This window comes from Notolepis coatsorum (assembly GCF_963971535.1).
Source record: "Notolepis coatsorum genome assembly, chromosome: 1".
In the NCBI taxonomy this organism is placed as follows: domain Eukaryota; kingdom Metazoa; phylum Chordata; class Actinopteri; order Aulopiformes; family Paralepididae; genus Notolepis; species Notolepis coatsorum.
The window spans coordinates 158,816,795-158,830,662 of record NC_140165.1 but is presented as its reverse complement, the minus strand read 5'-3'; the positions used below and the strand labels follow the sequence as shown (position 1 = coordinate 158,830,662).

The following is a 13,868-nucleotide window of genomic DNA, read 5'->3' as shown; positions in this document are numbered from 1 at the left end:
TGCAATGGGCCTGGTCTACAAGATACACTACACGACCAAGGTACCCATGTACATGTCAAAATACTTCCCAAAGGTCAGTGAATACCACGATCACAACACCAGAGGGAGCTCCACAAATCATGTTAAACCCAGATTCGGCTCAAATAAGGGACTAAACACGTTTCGCAATTATGCCACATCAATGTGGAACGCCCTACCCAAAGCTGTAAAGGAATGTGGATCACTACCCACTTTCAAAACCTCTCTCAAGGGACACCTACGGGAGACTGCAATTCAACACTGGCCCCTGTAAATATCCTAACCCAACCCCCTCCAATGTACAGTCATTTACCTAGTATGGTTTTGTCAATAGTCCAATGTACAATTTTGTTTGTTTGTACAGTGTCTCCTCCCCCCCCCTCAATGTACAGTTTTTACTTGTTTATACAGTGTGCCCCCCCCCCCCCCAACCACCTCCAATGTAAATTACCCAGTATGGTTGTCAATATCCCAATGTACCCAACCCCCCCCCACCCAACCTCCTCCAATGTACAGTTTCTACGTCAAATGTATATACTCCCTTTTCTTGACTCCTTCTGTATCACAAACAGTACTGTATTTGCAAATCTGGTATGTCATAAATGTATAGATGTAGCAGTACTGACTATCTGTATGTCATGTATGTCATATATGTCCTGATGAATTGAAAATGGGGGACCCTGATGTAAACAAGACGAAAGTCTTTCTCTGGTCTGCATCCCCTTAACAATTGTGTGTATTGAGCTGTACTGTATTGTACCCATTCTGCAATCTGTTAATAAAGTTTTCAATCAATCAATCAATCAATCAATCAGTGTGCGTGTGAACGTTTGCATGTTTCAACCACCTCCTATAATAGTGGGGGTCACGGCTCTCTGACACCATTATTTCGGGGGTCGCGGCCGCGTGATTTCTTAATGTAGCCTCTGTGAGCGAAGACGCTCTTTGATTGCAGCGAAGAGAAAGAGACTCTCCGATTGGCTAACCCTAACCCTAACTCTAAGCATAACCACGTCGAAAGAATGCCTAAGCATAACCAATTCGAAAGAGGGCCTAAGCATAACCACTTCGAAAGAATGCCTAAGCATAACCACTTCGAAAGAATGCCTAAGCATAACCACTTCGAAAGAATGCCTAAGCATAACCACTTCGAAAGAATGCCTAAGATGATCATAGCGCCGCAACGAACGGCTGCCTCTCTGATCGCTCCGTCGAGACTGTGCTTTCTTTTGTTAATTTTTATAGTATTAAGAGTTTTATTTGCACCTACTGTTGGTGCATTATACGTGTATGACCGTCAGTCAATCATTGACATTGGATTAAAGAAAACTTACCGATTGGATTGCTCTCTGGATCGGATTGCCGAACAACAACAATGGCCAGCGGAGATCCTTTGTTGTGGCCATGGCCAAAGCCAGGAGACGCCACGACGAAGAGGGAAGAGAGCCGGAGTCCGGAACAGACTGAGGTCCAAACGACACAGAACCACATTGCCCAGCATATTGTGGCCAATGTGCAATCGATAGGGAATAAACTGGACGACATCAGAGCACGGATCCAATTCCAGAGGGACATTCGGGATTGTAACGTCCTCTGTTTCACAGAAACTTGGCTGAGTCCAGATGTCCCGAATCACGCAATAGAACCGGCAGACCACTTCTTCGTCCTCCGCAAGGACCGGACGGCAGAAGAGTCACTAAAGAAGAAAGGAGGCGGCATTGCCTTCATGATAAACAAGGAGTGGTGCGATGTAGGCAACGCAAAGGAACTGTCTAACCACTGCTCCCCAGACCTGGAGTTTATCACGATAAAATGTCGACCCTTCTTCCTCCCAAGAGAGTTAACGTCCATCATCCTCATCGGAGTGTACATTCCACCACACGCGAACACTGGGGTCGCACTTTCAAAACTTCACGACGAGGTAAACAAACTCCAGACAGCTAATGTTGACGCTGCCATTTTGGTTCTGGGCGATTTCAACAGCGCGCGTCTTAAAAAGGTGTTGCCGAATTTAGCATGTGACCTGTCCCACCAGAGGCGAGAACATATTAGACCATGTATACTCGCAATTTAAGAATGGGTATAAGTCACAGGCTCTTAGTCCATTCGGGAAGTCCGATCACGCCGCCATTTTTCTTTTGCCAAAGTACAAAAAAGTCTCAAGCGAACGCCGGTGGTCTCGCGAGAGGTTAAACGTTGGACCGTGACGTCAGAGGAGTCACTCCAAGCTGCACTTGAATGCACAGACTGGAGTGTATTCCGTGATAACACAGCCAATATTAACGAATACACTGAAACGGTGCTTGACTATGTCTGTACTCTGGTAGAAGAAACAATCCCCTCCACCAAAATTAAAATCTACCCAAATCAAAAGCCCTGGGTAGACAAATCCGTCCGTGAGGCTCTGAAAGTGCGCACATCAGCATACAACACCGGGCTGGTGACAGGCAACATGGAAGAACACAAGATGGCAAGATACAACGTCAGGAGAGCAGTAATAGAGGCAAAACGGCGTTACAGGGATAAAGTTGAACTTCAGTTTGAACAGGCTGACTCTAGAGGCATGTGGCAGGGCCTCAGAACAATGACAGATTACAAAGGCACCCCCCTCAAACTGAACAGTGACATCTCCTTAGCAAATGATCTCAATTCCTTCTATGCGAGGTTTGAGGCTGTGAATAACAACACCAGCCTACAAACCACGGCAATGGGGGGGGGGGGGGTCTGCTGATGGAGACTCAGTGTTCAGGGTAACAGAGCATGAGGTGAGACGGATCTTTAAAAAAGTGAATATCAGGAAGGCAGCAGGACCGGACGGCATCCCCGGCCGCGTCCTAAAAGTCTGTGCCGACCAACTGGCCCCGGTATTCACTGACATCTTCAACCTGTCCTTGGAACAGGCTGTCATCCCCACCTGTCTGAAGAAGTCCACCATCATCCCTGTACCCAAAAAATCTACGCCCGCTTGCCTCAACGACTACCGCCCTGTAGCCCTCACCTCTGCCAGTGGGTCTTGGACTTCCTGACGGGCAGACCCCAGGTGGTAAGAGCCGGCAACTGCACCTCCTCATCCATCACGCTCAACATAGGGGCCCCCCAGGGCTGTGTTCTGAGCCCCCTCCTCTACTCCCTGTACACGCATGACTGCGTAGCACAGCAGAACAACAACACCATCATCAAATTTGCTGATGACACAGTAGTGGTGGGCCTGATCTCTGCCAACGACGAAAGGGCCTACCTGGAAGAGGTAGAGAACCTGTCACAGTGGTGTCAGGAGAACTGCCTCTCCCTGAACGTCAGCAAAACAAAAGAGATGATTGTGGACTTCAGGAGGTCGGGGGTCAAGGACTACAGCCCCCTCAGCATCGACGGGGCACCGGTTGAGAGAGTGAACAGTTTCAAGTACCTCGGAGCCCACATATCCGAGGACTTGACATGGACCACACACATTGACAGTGTTGTGAAGAAGGCACGACAACGCCTCTACTTCCTCAGGCGCCTAAGGAAGTTCCAAGTCAGTCAGAAGATCCTTAGGAACTTCTACTCATGTACAATAGAGAGCATCCTGACCGGCAACATCACCTCCTGGTTTGGGAATAGCACTGCACAAGACCGTAGCAGACTACAAAGAGTGACACGTTCAGCCGAACGCACAATTGGAGGGGGGCTTCCCACCCTCCAGAACATTTACAACAAGCGGTGCAAGGGGAAGGCTAAGAGAATTATTAAGGACTCGAGCCACCCGAACAACTGTCTCTTTGAACTGCTGCGGTCAGGCAAGCGATACCGGAGTCTTAAGGCGAGCACAGAAAGACTCAGAAGAAGCTTCTATCCCCAGGCCATCAGGCTGCTAAACGAACAATAAACACTATGCAACAACCATCAAATGCACACAGCACACACACCCACACGCACACACTCACTCAAACAAACAACACACTGCAGCACCCACTCTCCACACTTTAGATCACACAAACACACTTTACACTTTATATTTATTGATAAAGGATTTGCACTACAACTCGTACACCTACTGTGAATTGTACCTAAATTGCACCTCGTCCCATTTCTGCCTTGCACTATATAGTATTGTATATTAGTACACTGCACAGTATTGTATATTGTATGGTAACTCAGTTACGTCTTCTGCATCGAACATTGTACATATGTCTAAACTGAACACTGACCTCATTTTTTTTACTTCTAATTTTACTATGTTATTTTATTTCATACTTATCTTGTCTTGCACAGTCTCTGGAGCGTAACAGTAAGAAGCATTTTGTATAAAAGTATTCTGTACTTCTGTATGACAACTATTAAAGAAACTTGAACTTGAACTTGAAACTTGAAGCATAACCACTTCGAAAGAATGCCTAAGCTAACCACTTCGAAACAGAGAATATATGTACAAGGCGGAAGCGGCCTGAACACTTTGGGAACCCCTGGTCTAGCAGAGGAGGAGTAGATAGGAGGAGTTAGGGTGGTGGTCTAGCAGAGGAGGAGAAGATAGTGTGGTGGTCTAGCAGAGGAGAGGAGGAGTAGATAGAGTGGTGGTCTAGCAGAGGAGAGGAGGAGTAGTGGTGGTCTAGCAGAGGAGAGGAGGAGTAGATAGAGTGGTGGTCTAGCAGAGGAGAGGAGGAGTAGATAGAGTGGTGGTCTAGCAGAGGAGAGGAGTAGATAGAGTGGTGGTCTAGCAGAGGAGAGGAGGAGGAGTGGTGGTCTAGCAGAGGAGAGGAGGAGTAGATAGAGTGGTGGTCTAGCAGAGGAGAGGAGGAGGAGTGGTGGTCTAGCAGAGGAGTAGATAAAGTGGTGGTCTAGCAGAGGAGAGGAGTAGATAGAGTGGTGGTCTAGCAGAGGAGAGGAGGAGGAGTGGTGGTCTAGCAGAGGAGAGGAGGAGTAGATAAAGTGGTGGTCTAGCAGAGGAGAGGAGGAGGAGTGGTGGTCTAGCAGAGGAGAGGAGGAGTAGATAAAGTGGTGGTCTAGCAGAGGAGGAGGACACAGGAGGAGGGGGAGTTAGAGGGAGGACAAGAGGAGGGAGGAGGAAGAGACAGGAGGTAACAGTAGTGTAAGGCTGTCCCCGACTAAGGATTTGTATAGTCGACTTTGATTGGGCAAAATTTGCCGATAGTCGACTTTTTTTATCATTCCATTTGGGCTGTGGGGGGTGCTTAATGTCTGAAGGAGTCGACTGAAGGCTTCTTGTCCTCTGCGAAAGCATGCTGGTCCACTGATGGATACATCTTGATATTTGTCTAGTGTGTTCATTAGACGGGTGAAATCCTCTTTCAGTGACTCTGTGCCCGTTTTCTTAGGCAGTTAGCCTTGCTGGTATGTGCGCCATTAGCCATTCTAGACCGCTTAGCTTTTGGAAAGAATGATGAAAAATATATTATATTATATTATTATAAATATATTTTTCATTCGACTAAGAGGTTGGCAGTCGACTACGGCTCCTTTTGATCGATTAGTCGACTATTCGAGGTCAGCCCTGCAGTAGTGTTGGTTCTTACTTGTCGAACTTGACAGTGGTGGCGTTCCTGGGTACAAAGCCTGTATGGAACTGGATCTGAAACATCTTCATAGAAGCCATCTGGAACACAACAACATGTTTAGTAGTCTGATAACAGGGTTACAACTATAACTGGAACACAACAACATGTTTAGTAGTCTGATAACAGGGTTACAACTATAACTGGAACACAACAACATGTTTAGTAGTCTGATAACAGGGTTACAACTATAACTGGAACACAACAACAGGTTTAGTAGTCTGATAACAGGGTTACAACTATAACTGGAACACAACAACATGTTTAGTAGTCTGATAACAGGGTTACAACTATAACTGGAACAGAACAACATGTTTAGTAGTCTGATAACAGGGTTACAACTATAACTGGAACACAACAACATGTTTAGTAGTCTGATAACAGGGTTACAACTATAACTGGAACACAACAACATGTTTAGTAGTCTGATAACAGGGTTACAACTACATCTGGAACACAACAACATGTTTAGTAGTCTGATAACAGGGTTACAACTATAACTGGAACACAACAACATGTTTAGTAGTCTGATAACAGGGTTACAACTATAACTGGAACACAACAACATGTTTAGTAGTCTGATAACAGGGTTACAACTATAACTGGAACACAACAACATGTTTAGTAGTCTGATAACAGGGTTACAACTATAACTGGAACACAACAACAGGTTTAGTAGTCTGATAACAGGGTTACAACTACATCTGGAACACAACAACATGTTTAGTAGTCTGATAACAGGGTTACAACTATAACTGGAACACAACAACATGTTTAGTAGTCTGATAACAGGGTTACAACTATAACTGGAACACAACAACATGTTTAGTAGTCTGATAACAGGGTTACAACTATAACTGGAACACAACAACATGTTTAGTAGTCTGATAACAGGGTTACAACTATAACTGGAACACAACAACATGTTTAGTAGTCTGATAACAGGGTTACAACTACATCTGGAACACAACATGTTTAGTAGTCTGATAACAGGGTTACAACTATAACTGGAACACAACAACATGTTTAGTAGTCTGATAACAGGGTTACAACTATAACTGGAACACAACAACATGTTTAGTAGTCTGATAACAGGGTTACAACTATAACTGGAACACAACAACATGTTTAGTAGTCTGATAACAGGGTTACAACTATAACTGGAACACAACAACATGTTTAGTAGTCTGATAACAGGGTTACAACTATAACTGGAACACAACAACATGTTTAGTAGTCTGATAACAGGGTTACAACTACATCTGGAACACAACAACATGTTTAGTAGTCTGATAACAGGGTTACAACTATAACTGGAACACAACATGTTTAGTAGTCTGATAACAGGGTTACAACTACATCTGGAACACAACAACATGTTTAGTAGTCTGATAACAGGGTTACAACTATAACTGGAACACAACAACAGGTTTAGTAGTCTGATAACAGGGTTACAACTATAACTGGAACACAACAACAGGTTTAGTAGTCTGATAACAGGGTTACAACTATAACTGGAACACAACAACATGTTTAGTAGTCTGATAACAGGGTTACAACTATAACTGGAACACAACAACATGTTTAGTAGTCTGATAACAGGGTTACAACTACATCTGGAACACAACAACATGTTTAGTAGTCTGATAACAGGGTTACAACTATATCTGGAACACAACAACATGTTTAGTAGTCTGATAACAGGGTTACAACTATAACTGGAACACAACAACATGTTTAGTAGTCTGATAACAGGGTTACAACTATAACTGGAACACAACAACATGTTTAGTAGTCTGATAACAGGGTTACAACTACATCTGGAACACAACAACATGTTTAGTAGTCTGATAACAGGGTTACAACTATAACTGGAACACAACATGTTTAGTAGTCCGATAACAGGGTTACAACTATATCTGGAACACAACAACATGTTTAGTAGTCTGATAACAGGGTTACAACTATAACTGGAACACAACAACATGTTTAGTAGTCTGATAACAGGGTTACAACTACATCTGGAACACAACAACATGTTTAGTAGTCTGATAACAGGGTTACAACTATAACTGGAACACAACATGTTTAGTAGTCCGATAACAGGGTTACAACTATATCTGGAACACAACAACATGTTTAGTAGTCCGATAACAGGGTTACAACTAACACAGTTAGTTGTAAGTTAGTTGTGTGTGTGTGTGTGTGTGTGTGTGTGTGTGTGTGTGTACCTTGGCCTGTAGGCGTCCTCCCAGTGTGGACCTAGCATGGTAAATCACTACCAGAACGTCCCCCTGGACTGTGACGTTGAGAGGAATCTCAGCACGGCCGTCCTCCATCTTGAAATCCCTACAGAGACAACATGGAGTCAGACGGTGTCAACTCACAGTCTAGAGCTCTTTCTCTGAGTCAATGAAAATGCTTTACAACCTTGCATGAAAGGAAGACTGAAACATAATCAGCCAAACAAAAGCAAACAAACAAAAAGGACAGTCTTAGACAAAGACATACAATATAGGATGTATTATTCCAACTGTGAGCTGGTGACTGATGGGTGTCCGATGTTTCATCAACGGTGCTCATCATCTCTGCCTAAGTGCCCTTGAGCAAGGTTCTGAATCATCTCCAAGCTGCTCCAGGGGCACTGCTCTGCAGGCAACCATGCGCTCTGACCACTGACCTCTCTGATGAAATACATATTTGTGTGACTGATGCGTGTCTGTGTAACTAGGAGGAATATGTGGAAATACAACATTTTAATCTTTCATCTACTGATTTACTGACTTTATTGAAAGAAAGACGTCAACATTATGGGAAATGCGCTTATAACAGCAAATATCCCACATCAACAGCTCACTGACCGCCCGCATCGCCAACTCCCCCACCCCTGCCCCCCCTCCACTATCATTTTTTCCCCACCTGACTCCACCCCTCCCACCCCTTTCACTGCCTTCGCCCCAGTTGACTCCTTCATCACGGACCTCATGACCACCTCCAAGGCCACTACCTGCTCCCTCGACCCCCTCCCCACTACCCTCACCAAGGCCTGCCTCCCTGCTCATCCCCCACCTCACTGCCCTCTTCAATCAGTCACTATCCCCTGGCCACGTCCCCTCCCTCTATAAACTCGCCGCTGTCACCCCTGTGCTCAAAAAACCTACCCTCAACCCATCCAACCTCTCCAACTACCGACCTATCTCAAATCTCCCTTTCTTCTCTAAAACACTTGAGCGCATTGCTGCCTCCCAACTCCACTCCCATCTCCAGGCCAACACCCTCTATGAACCCCTTCAGTCTGGCTTCCGTCCAGCTCACAGCACCGAAACTGCACTGGTAAAAGTAATCAACGACCTCCTCATCTCCGCTGACTCTGGTGCCCTCAACATCCTGATCCTACTCGATCTTAGTGCAGCCTTTGACACAGTGTGTCACTCCATCCTCCTCCAAGAGTCCAAAGGCTGCACCAACTGTTTTAGCCTCATCACATTTGCAGCAGCTTTATCATATGTTATCTCGTTGTATTGAGTTCTGAGTATTAATAATTGTTTTGAAATGAGATGTTCGTTCTGTCCTTTCTGAAACCTTTCATTCTCAAACATTTTTATTTTGGATTCCAGATCTCTAATTTCTTTCGTTCTTTCTCTTGTCGTTCTACTTGTGTAGCTTATAATTTGACCTCTAATATATGCCTTGAAGGCTTCCCATCTAATTGTGGCTGACGTTTGATTCGTGTTAATTTCAAAGTATATATCAATTTGTTCTCCCAAGAAAAGTTAAAATTTTGGATCTTTCATCCATTTTGTTTGAAATCTCCATTTATGAGGTTTGTGTATCAGTTTTGGTTCCACATATACCATAGATACAGCTGCATGGTCTGATATGACTATGCTGTTGTGTTTACATCCTCTAATGTTAGGTAGTAGTTCTGTTGATATCAGGAAGTAGTCTATTCTGGAGTAACTTTTGTATGTACTCGAATAACAGGAAAATTCTTTCTTTGATGGATTTAGGTGCCTCCATATATCCAGTAGGTTCAGCTCTTTTATAAAATAGTGTAATGTTTTCCTGCATCTTGTGTGGGTGTTATCCACTCCGAATGATCTATCTTCCTTTGGGTCGAGGGTGCAGTTAAAGTCCCCAGCGATAATATATTTGCCTGGTAGTGTTGTAGGTTATTATAGAAGTTAACGTCATCATTATTTGGTCCATATACGTTGATTAAATTGAGGTGTTCAGAGAGAAGGCGACCTCGTATAATCAAGAATCTACCATTAGGATCCTTTATCACCTCTTCAATTTGGAATGGGATAGACCTGTGTATTAGTGTCATTACACCTCTAGCATTGGTAGAGTATGATGTTGAGAAGACCTGTCCTGGCCACCTCCGTTGTATTTTAGGTGTGTCGTTCGCTAGTAAGTGTGACTCCTGTAAAAACACAATCTTGGCTTTTAGTTGTTTTATCCTGTTCATAACTTGTTTTACTTTAGTAAGCTTTTGAAGGCCTCTGCAGTTCCATGAAATATATTCAATTAAGGTATCTGCCATTTTGCATTAGTTGTTTTGTCTCCCTGAGACTGTTGTAAAGATTCGGATGTCATGATGTAACAGTATAGAAATAAGAAAAAAATTAAAATAAAAACTAATAAAGTTGGTTGGTACCATAATACAGAGAGAGAAATTACCCTACCCCTAACATGCCCGAGTTGGCCACTCGGGCAACCCTTAACCCTTACTAAGTAGCTTCCTTTTCGAGCTCGAAATATGTCCACATCACTGTGAGGAATCATATTTCCTTTACCTCTACTCTATACTACCTGAGGTGTGTGACCGTTGGTACAAGATAAATCAAAAATCAAACATGAACATCAAATATAAATCAAGTGTGTGAACTGTTAAGCATTGGTATTACAGTACATATGTTATGTCCACCTAGAATATAACTTTTGGTACACTTTTAGAGAGCTGTTTAGCCCTCAAAATACACATGTGAAAGTGTATATACATATATACACACATACATATATATATATATATATATATATATATATATATATATATATATATATATATATATATATACACATATACACACACACATAGAAAGTATATAAAAAAAATAAACAATAACAAAAAAACATACATTTCACTCGATTCATTTTTTTTTTCTTTTTTCTTTTTTTTAATAAACAATCATTCGTTGACATTCAAAAGTCAACTGATTAGCTGCCAGAGTCTTGTTTGGTGCCATAACATATTGGAAAATATAACTTCGAAAGGCCTAAGTAATGTTATATTTACTATAGGTGAAATAGAGGATACGTGTTACATCACCTATCTACGTTTGAGGGACACGTTACAGCAGCAGTCAATTGTGTAGTTTACTCCTCGACAAAGGTAAGAGAAAAAGTAAGAGTAAAAAAAATAAAAGTGAGAGTGCCGAAGCAACAGTTCATGTTATCTGTTGCTTCTGCTAGGGCAGCTAGGCTAACTACATCAGTCAAACAGCTAACGCTGCCATGTTGTTTAGCCTGTCGGCTAAGTAGGCTACTGGTGGTAAACAGTTATAATGTTGTATGCTTATTGTGGATAACACAAAAGATAGGTTATATAGTGTTCGTGTTTATGTAGCCTACTCACCCGCCAGGACAAGAAGTGAAAGTTTAACATTTTCCGAGAGTCCTCGATAGTCCATTCTAGGTTAGCTGGCTCAGTTAAACAGCTAGCACAGCCAGCTAGCCTACTAGTTAGCTTGTCGGCTAACCTGCCAGTACGACCAGCTATGCGACCTTTTGGTTATTTAGGCACGTTCATCGTTTTCAGATATTTTTGGGTGAAGTCGGTTGCCAGAGCTGGGTCTTCAAATCGGTGTGTCGAGTTGTCCGGTAACGTTATCCTGAGAACTGCAGGATAAACAAGTCCATACTTCACTTCAGTGCAGGTTCGCAGCAGGCGTTTCACCTCACCAAAGCTAGCTCGCTTCTTAGCTACTGCCGTTGTATAGTCTGCGAAGATGGAGATCCTTTTCCCATCAAGGAGCAGGGGAGACCTTTTCCCCGCTTGCTGCATCATATCGTTGCGAACGTGGAAGAAATGTACTCTGATGACAAACGGTCGTGGGGGCTCTCCTTCTCGGGGGCGGGTTCGCAGGGTGCGGTGAGCTCGGTCCAGTAGCGGCTTCTCCTCCAGGCCGAGTAGCTTTTGGAGCAGCCCGGCTATGTATTCAGTTGGTCGTGGACCCTCTACTCCCTCTGGTACACCTAGCAGTCGGATGTTGTTTCTCCGCATTCTGCTCTCCATATCCTCGCAACGGTTGTCTAGGTATTCTACCCTAGTCACCAGGGAGCCGACGGTGGTTTCCAGCTCACGGATGCGGGTGCTGTTATCTGTGGCGCCGCGTTCCAACTCCACTATAACCTCTCCTTGCGTTTCGAGTTTGTTTTGTACTTTCTCAATCGATTTCTTTAGCTCGTCTTAGACAGACAGCATCTCCGATCTGAGAGAGTTTGAGAGGGAGTCGATTTTGGCAAAGATATCAGTCTTAAGGGAGCCCATCATGGCTTGTAGTAGTCCAGCAGTTAGGATCCCGGTTTCGTCACCGGCCTCCGTGGCGTCTGGTGTTGGACCTCCTTTTCGTGTATACGGCATTATAAGTTATATTTCCGCACTGATATCAACGATAGTTCATCAATTTCGGTTTGAATGACTGTTCAAACACCTACTTAACACATGTGTGTTCAATTTGATAAGAGTATAATATGCAAGTTTAGTCACACACTCAGGAGCGGTGGGGAAGCGTGTCTTACATCCTCCTCCTCCTTTCAACTCAATGTTGGGCGAGAGGCTGCACCAACTGGGTGTTGAGGGCACAGCACTCGACTGGTTTTCCTCCTATCTCACTGACAGACATCAATTCATCTCCCTCTCCGGCCACACCTCTTCCCACTCCTCAGTCACACAGGGGGTCCCCCAAGGCTCAGACCTTGGCCCCCTGCTCTTCATCTGCTACATTCTCCCCCTTGGTCACATCATCCGTAAATACCACCTCAACTTCCACTGCTACGCTGATGACACCCAAATATACATCAGCACACAATCCCCCCACAGCCCACCCCTCAGTCACATTGAGTCCTGCATTTCCGAACTTCAAACCTGGATGACTCATAACCTCCTCAAATTAAACAGCGACAAGACGGAACTCTTCATCATCGGCACCAAAACCACCCTCAGTAGATCCGGACCCATCACACTCACCATCAATGATACTACCATCACTCCCTCTCCCCTAGTCCGAAACCTCTGTCATCCTCGACCCCACCCTCTCATTTGACCCCCATGTCCGCTCCATTGTCAAAACCTCATACTTCCACCTCCGCAACATCGCCAAAATTCGACACTGAATCTCCCCCCTGCCGCTGAATCCCTCATACATGCCTTCATCTCCTCCCGCCTCAACTATTGCAACTCCCTCCTCACTGGCATCACCTCCCGCTCCCTCCATAAACTGCAGATGGTCCAAAACTCAGCGGCCCGCCTCCTCACAAACACCCGGTCCTGTGAAGACATCACTCCTGTCCTCCACTCTCTCCACTGGCTCCCGATCAAGGAACGCATCAACTTCAAAACACTACTCCTCACCTTCAAAGCCCTCCATAGCCTGCCCCCCCCCCCCCCCCCCCCCCCCCTAATCTGTCTGATCTCCTTCTTCCTTACCGCCCCACCCGTTCCTTCCGGTCCTCCTCCACTACTTCCCTCACTGTCCCATCATCCAAACTCAAAAACTTTGGTGATCGGGCCTTCTCACGCACTGCACCTCAACTCTGGAACTCCCTCCCTCAGACCATCAGAGACTCCCCCACACTCTCCACCTTCAAATTCCGCCTGAAAACCCACCTGTTCTCCCTAGCTTTCAACCTTCCACAACCTTAACCCCCCCCCCCCCTCCCAACCTGTTTTGATTGAACCTTTGTTACTGTGGCTTTATGTTTCTGTGTATCTCATGCTGTTTTCCCCGTTTCCCCCGTGGTCTTAAGTTCCTTTTTTTTTCTTTGTTTTTCTCTGTTTCTCTGCCTAATGTCAGCAACTTCGGGTTCCTGAGAAGCGCTATACAAAATAAAATGAATTATTATTATTAACAGCTAGGCTAGCTGGTCCATATCCACTTCCATTCATTTGTGCCAAGCTAGGCTAGCTTGCAGCCGGATAGCTTCCTATTGAACACACAGAGGAAATCAGTATCTCTCTTCTTGTCTGACTCTGGAGAAGACGGTAAACACATTTCCCATAATGTAGGCGTGTTTCTT

General features: G+C 44.6%; 1 protein-coding gene across 3 annotated transcripts in view; it reads right to left on the bottom strand.

Annotated features, from left to right (window-relative positions):
- gak (cyclin G associated kinase) overlaps positions 1–13,868 on the bottom strand; it is a 180,278-nt gene that overhangs the window by 61,209 nt on the left and 105,201 nt on the right. For all 3 annotated transcript variants that reach the window (XM_084329893.1, XM_084329894.1, XM_084329895.1), the window contains 2 exons: positions 7,799–7,916; positions 5,529–5,608 (listed from right to left, as the gene is read on the bottom strand). In XM_084329893.1, the coding sequence (XP_084186019.1) occupies positions 5,529–5,608; positions 7,799–7,916 (198 nt within the window). The remainder of the gene's footprint in view (positions 1–5,528; positions 5,609–7,798; positions 7,917–13,868) is intronic.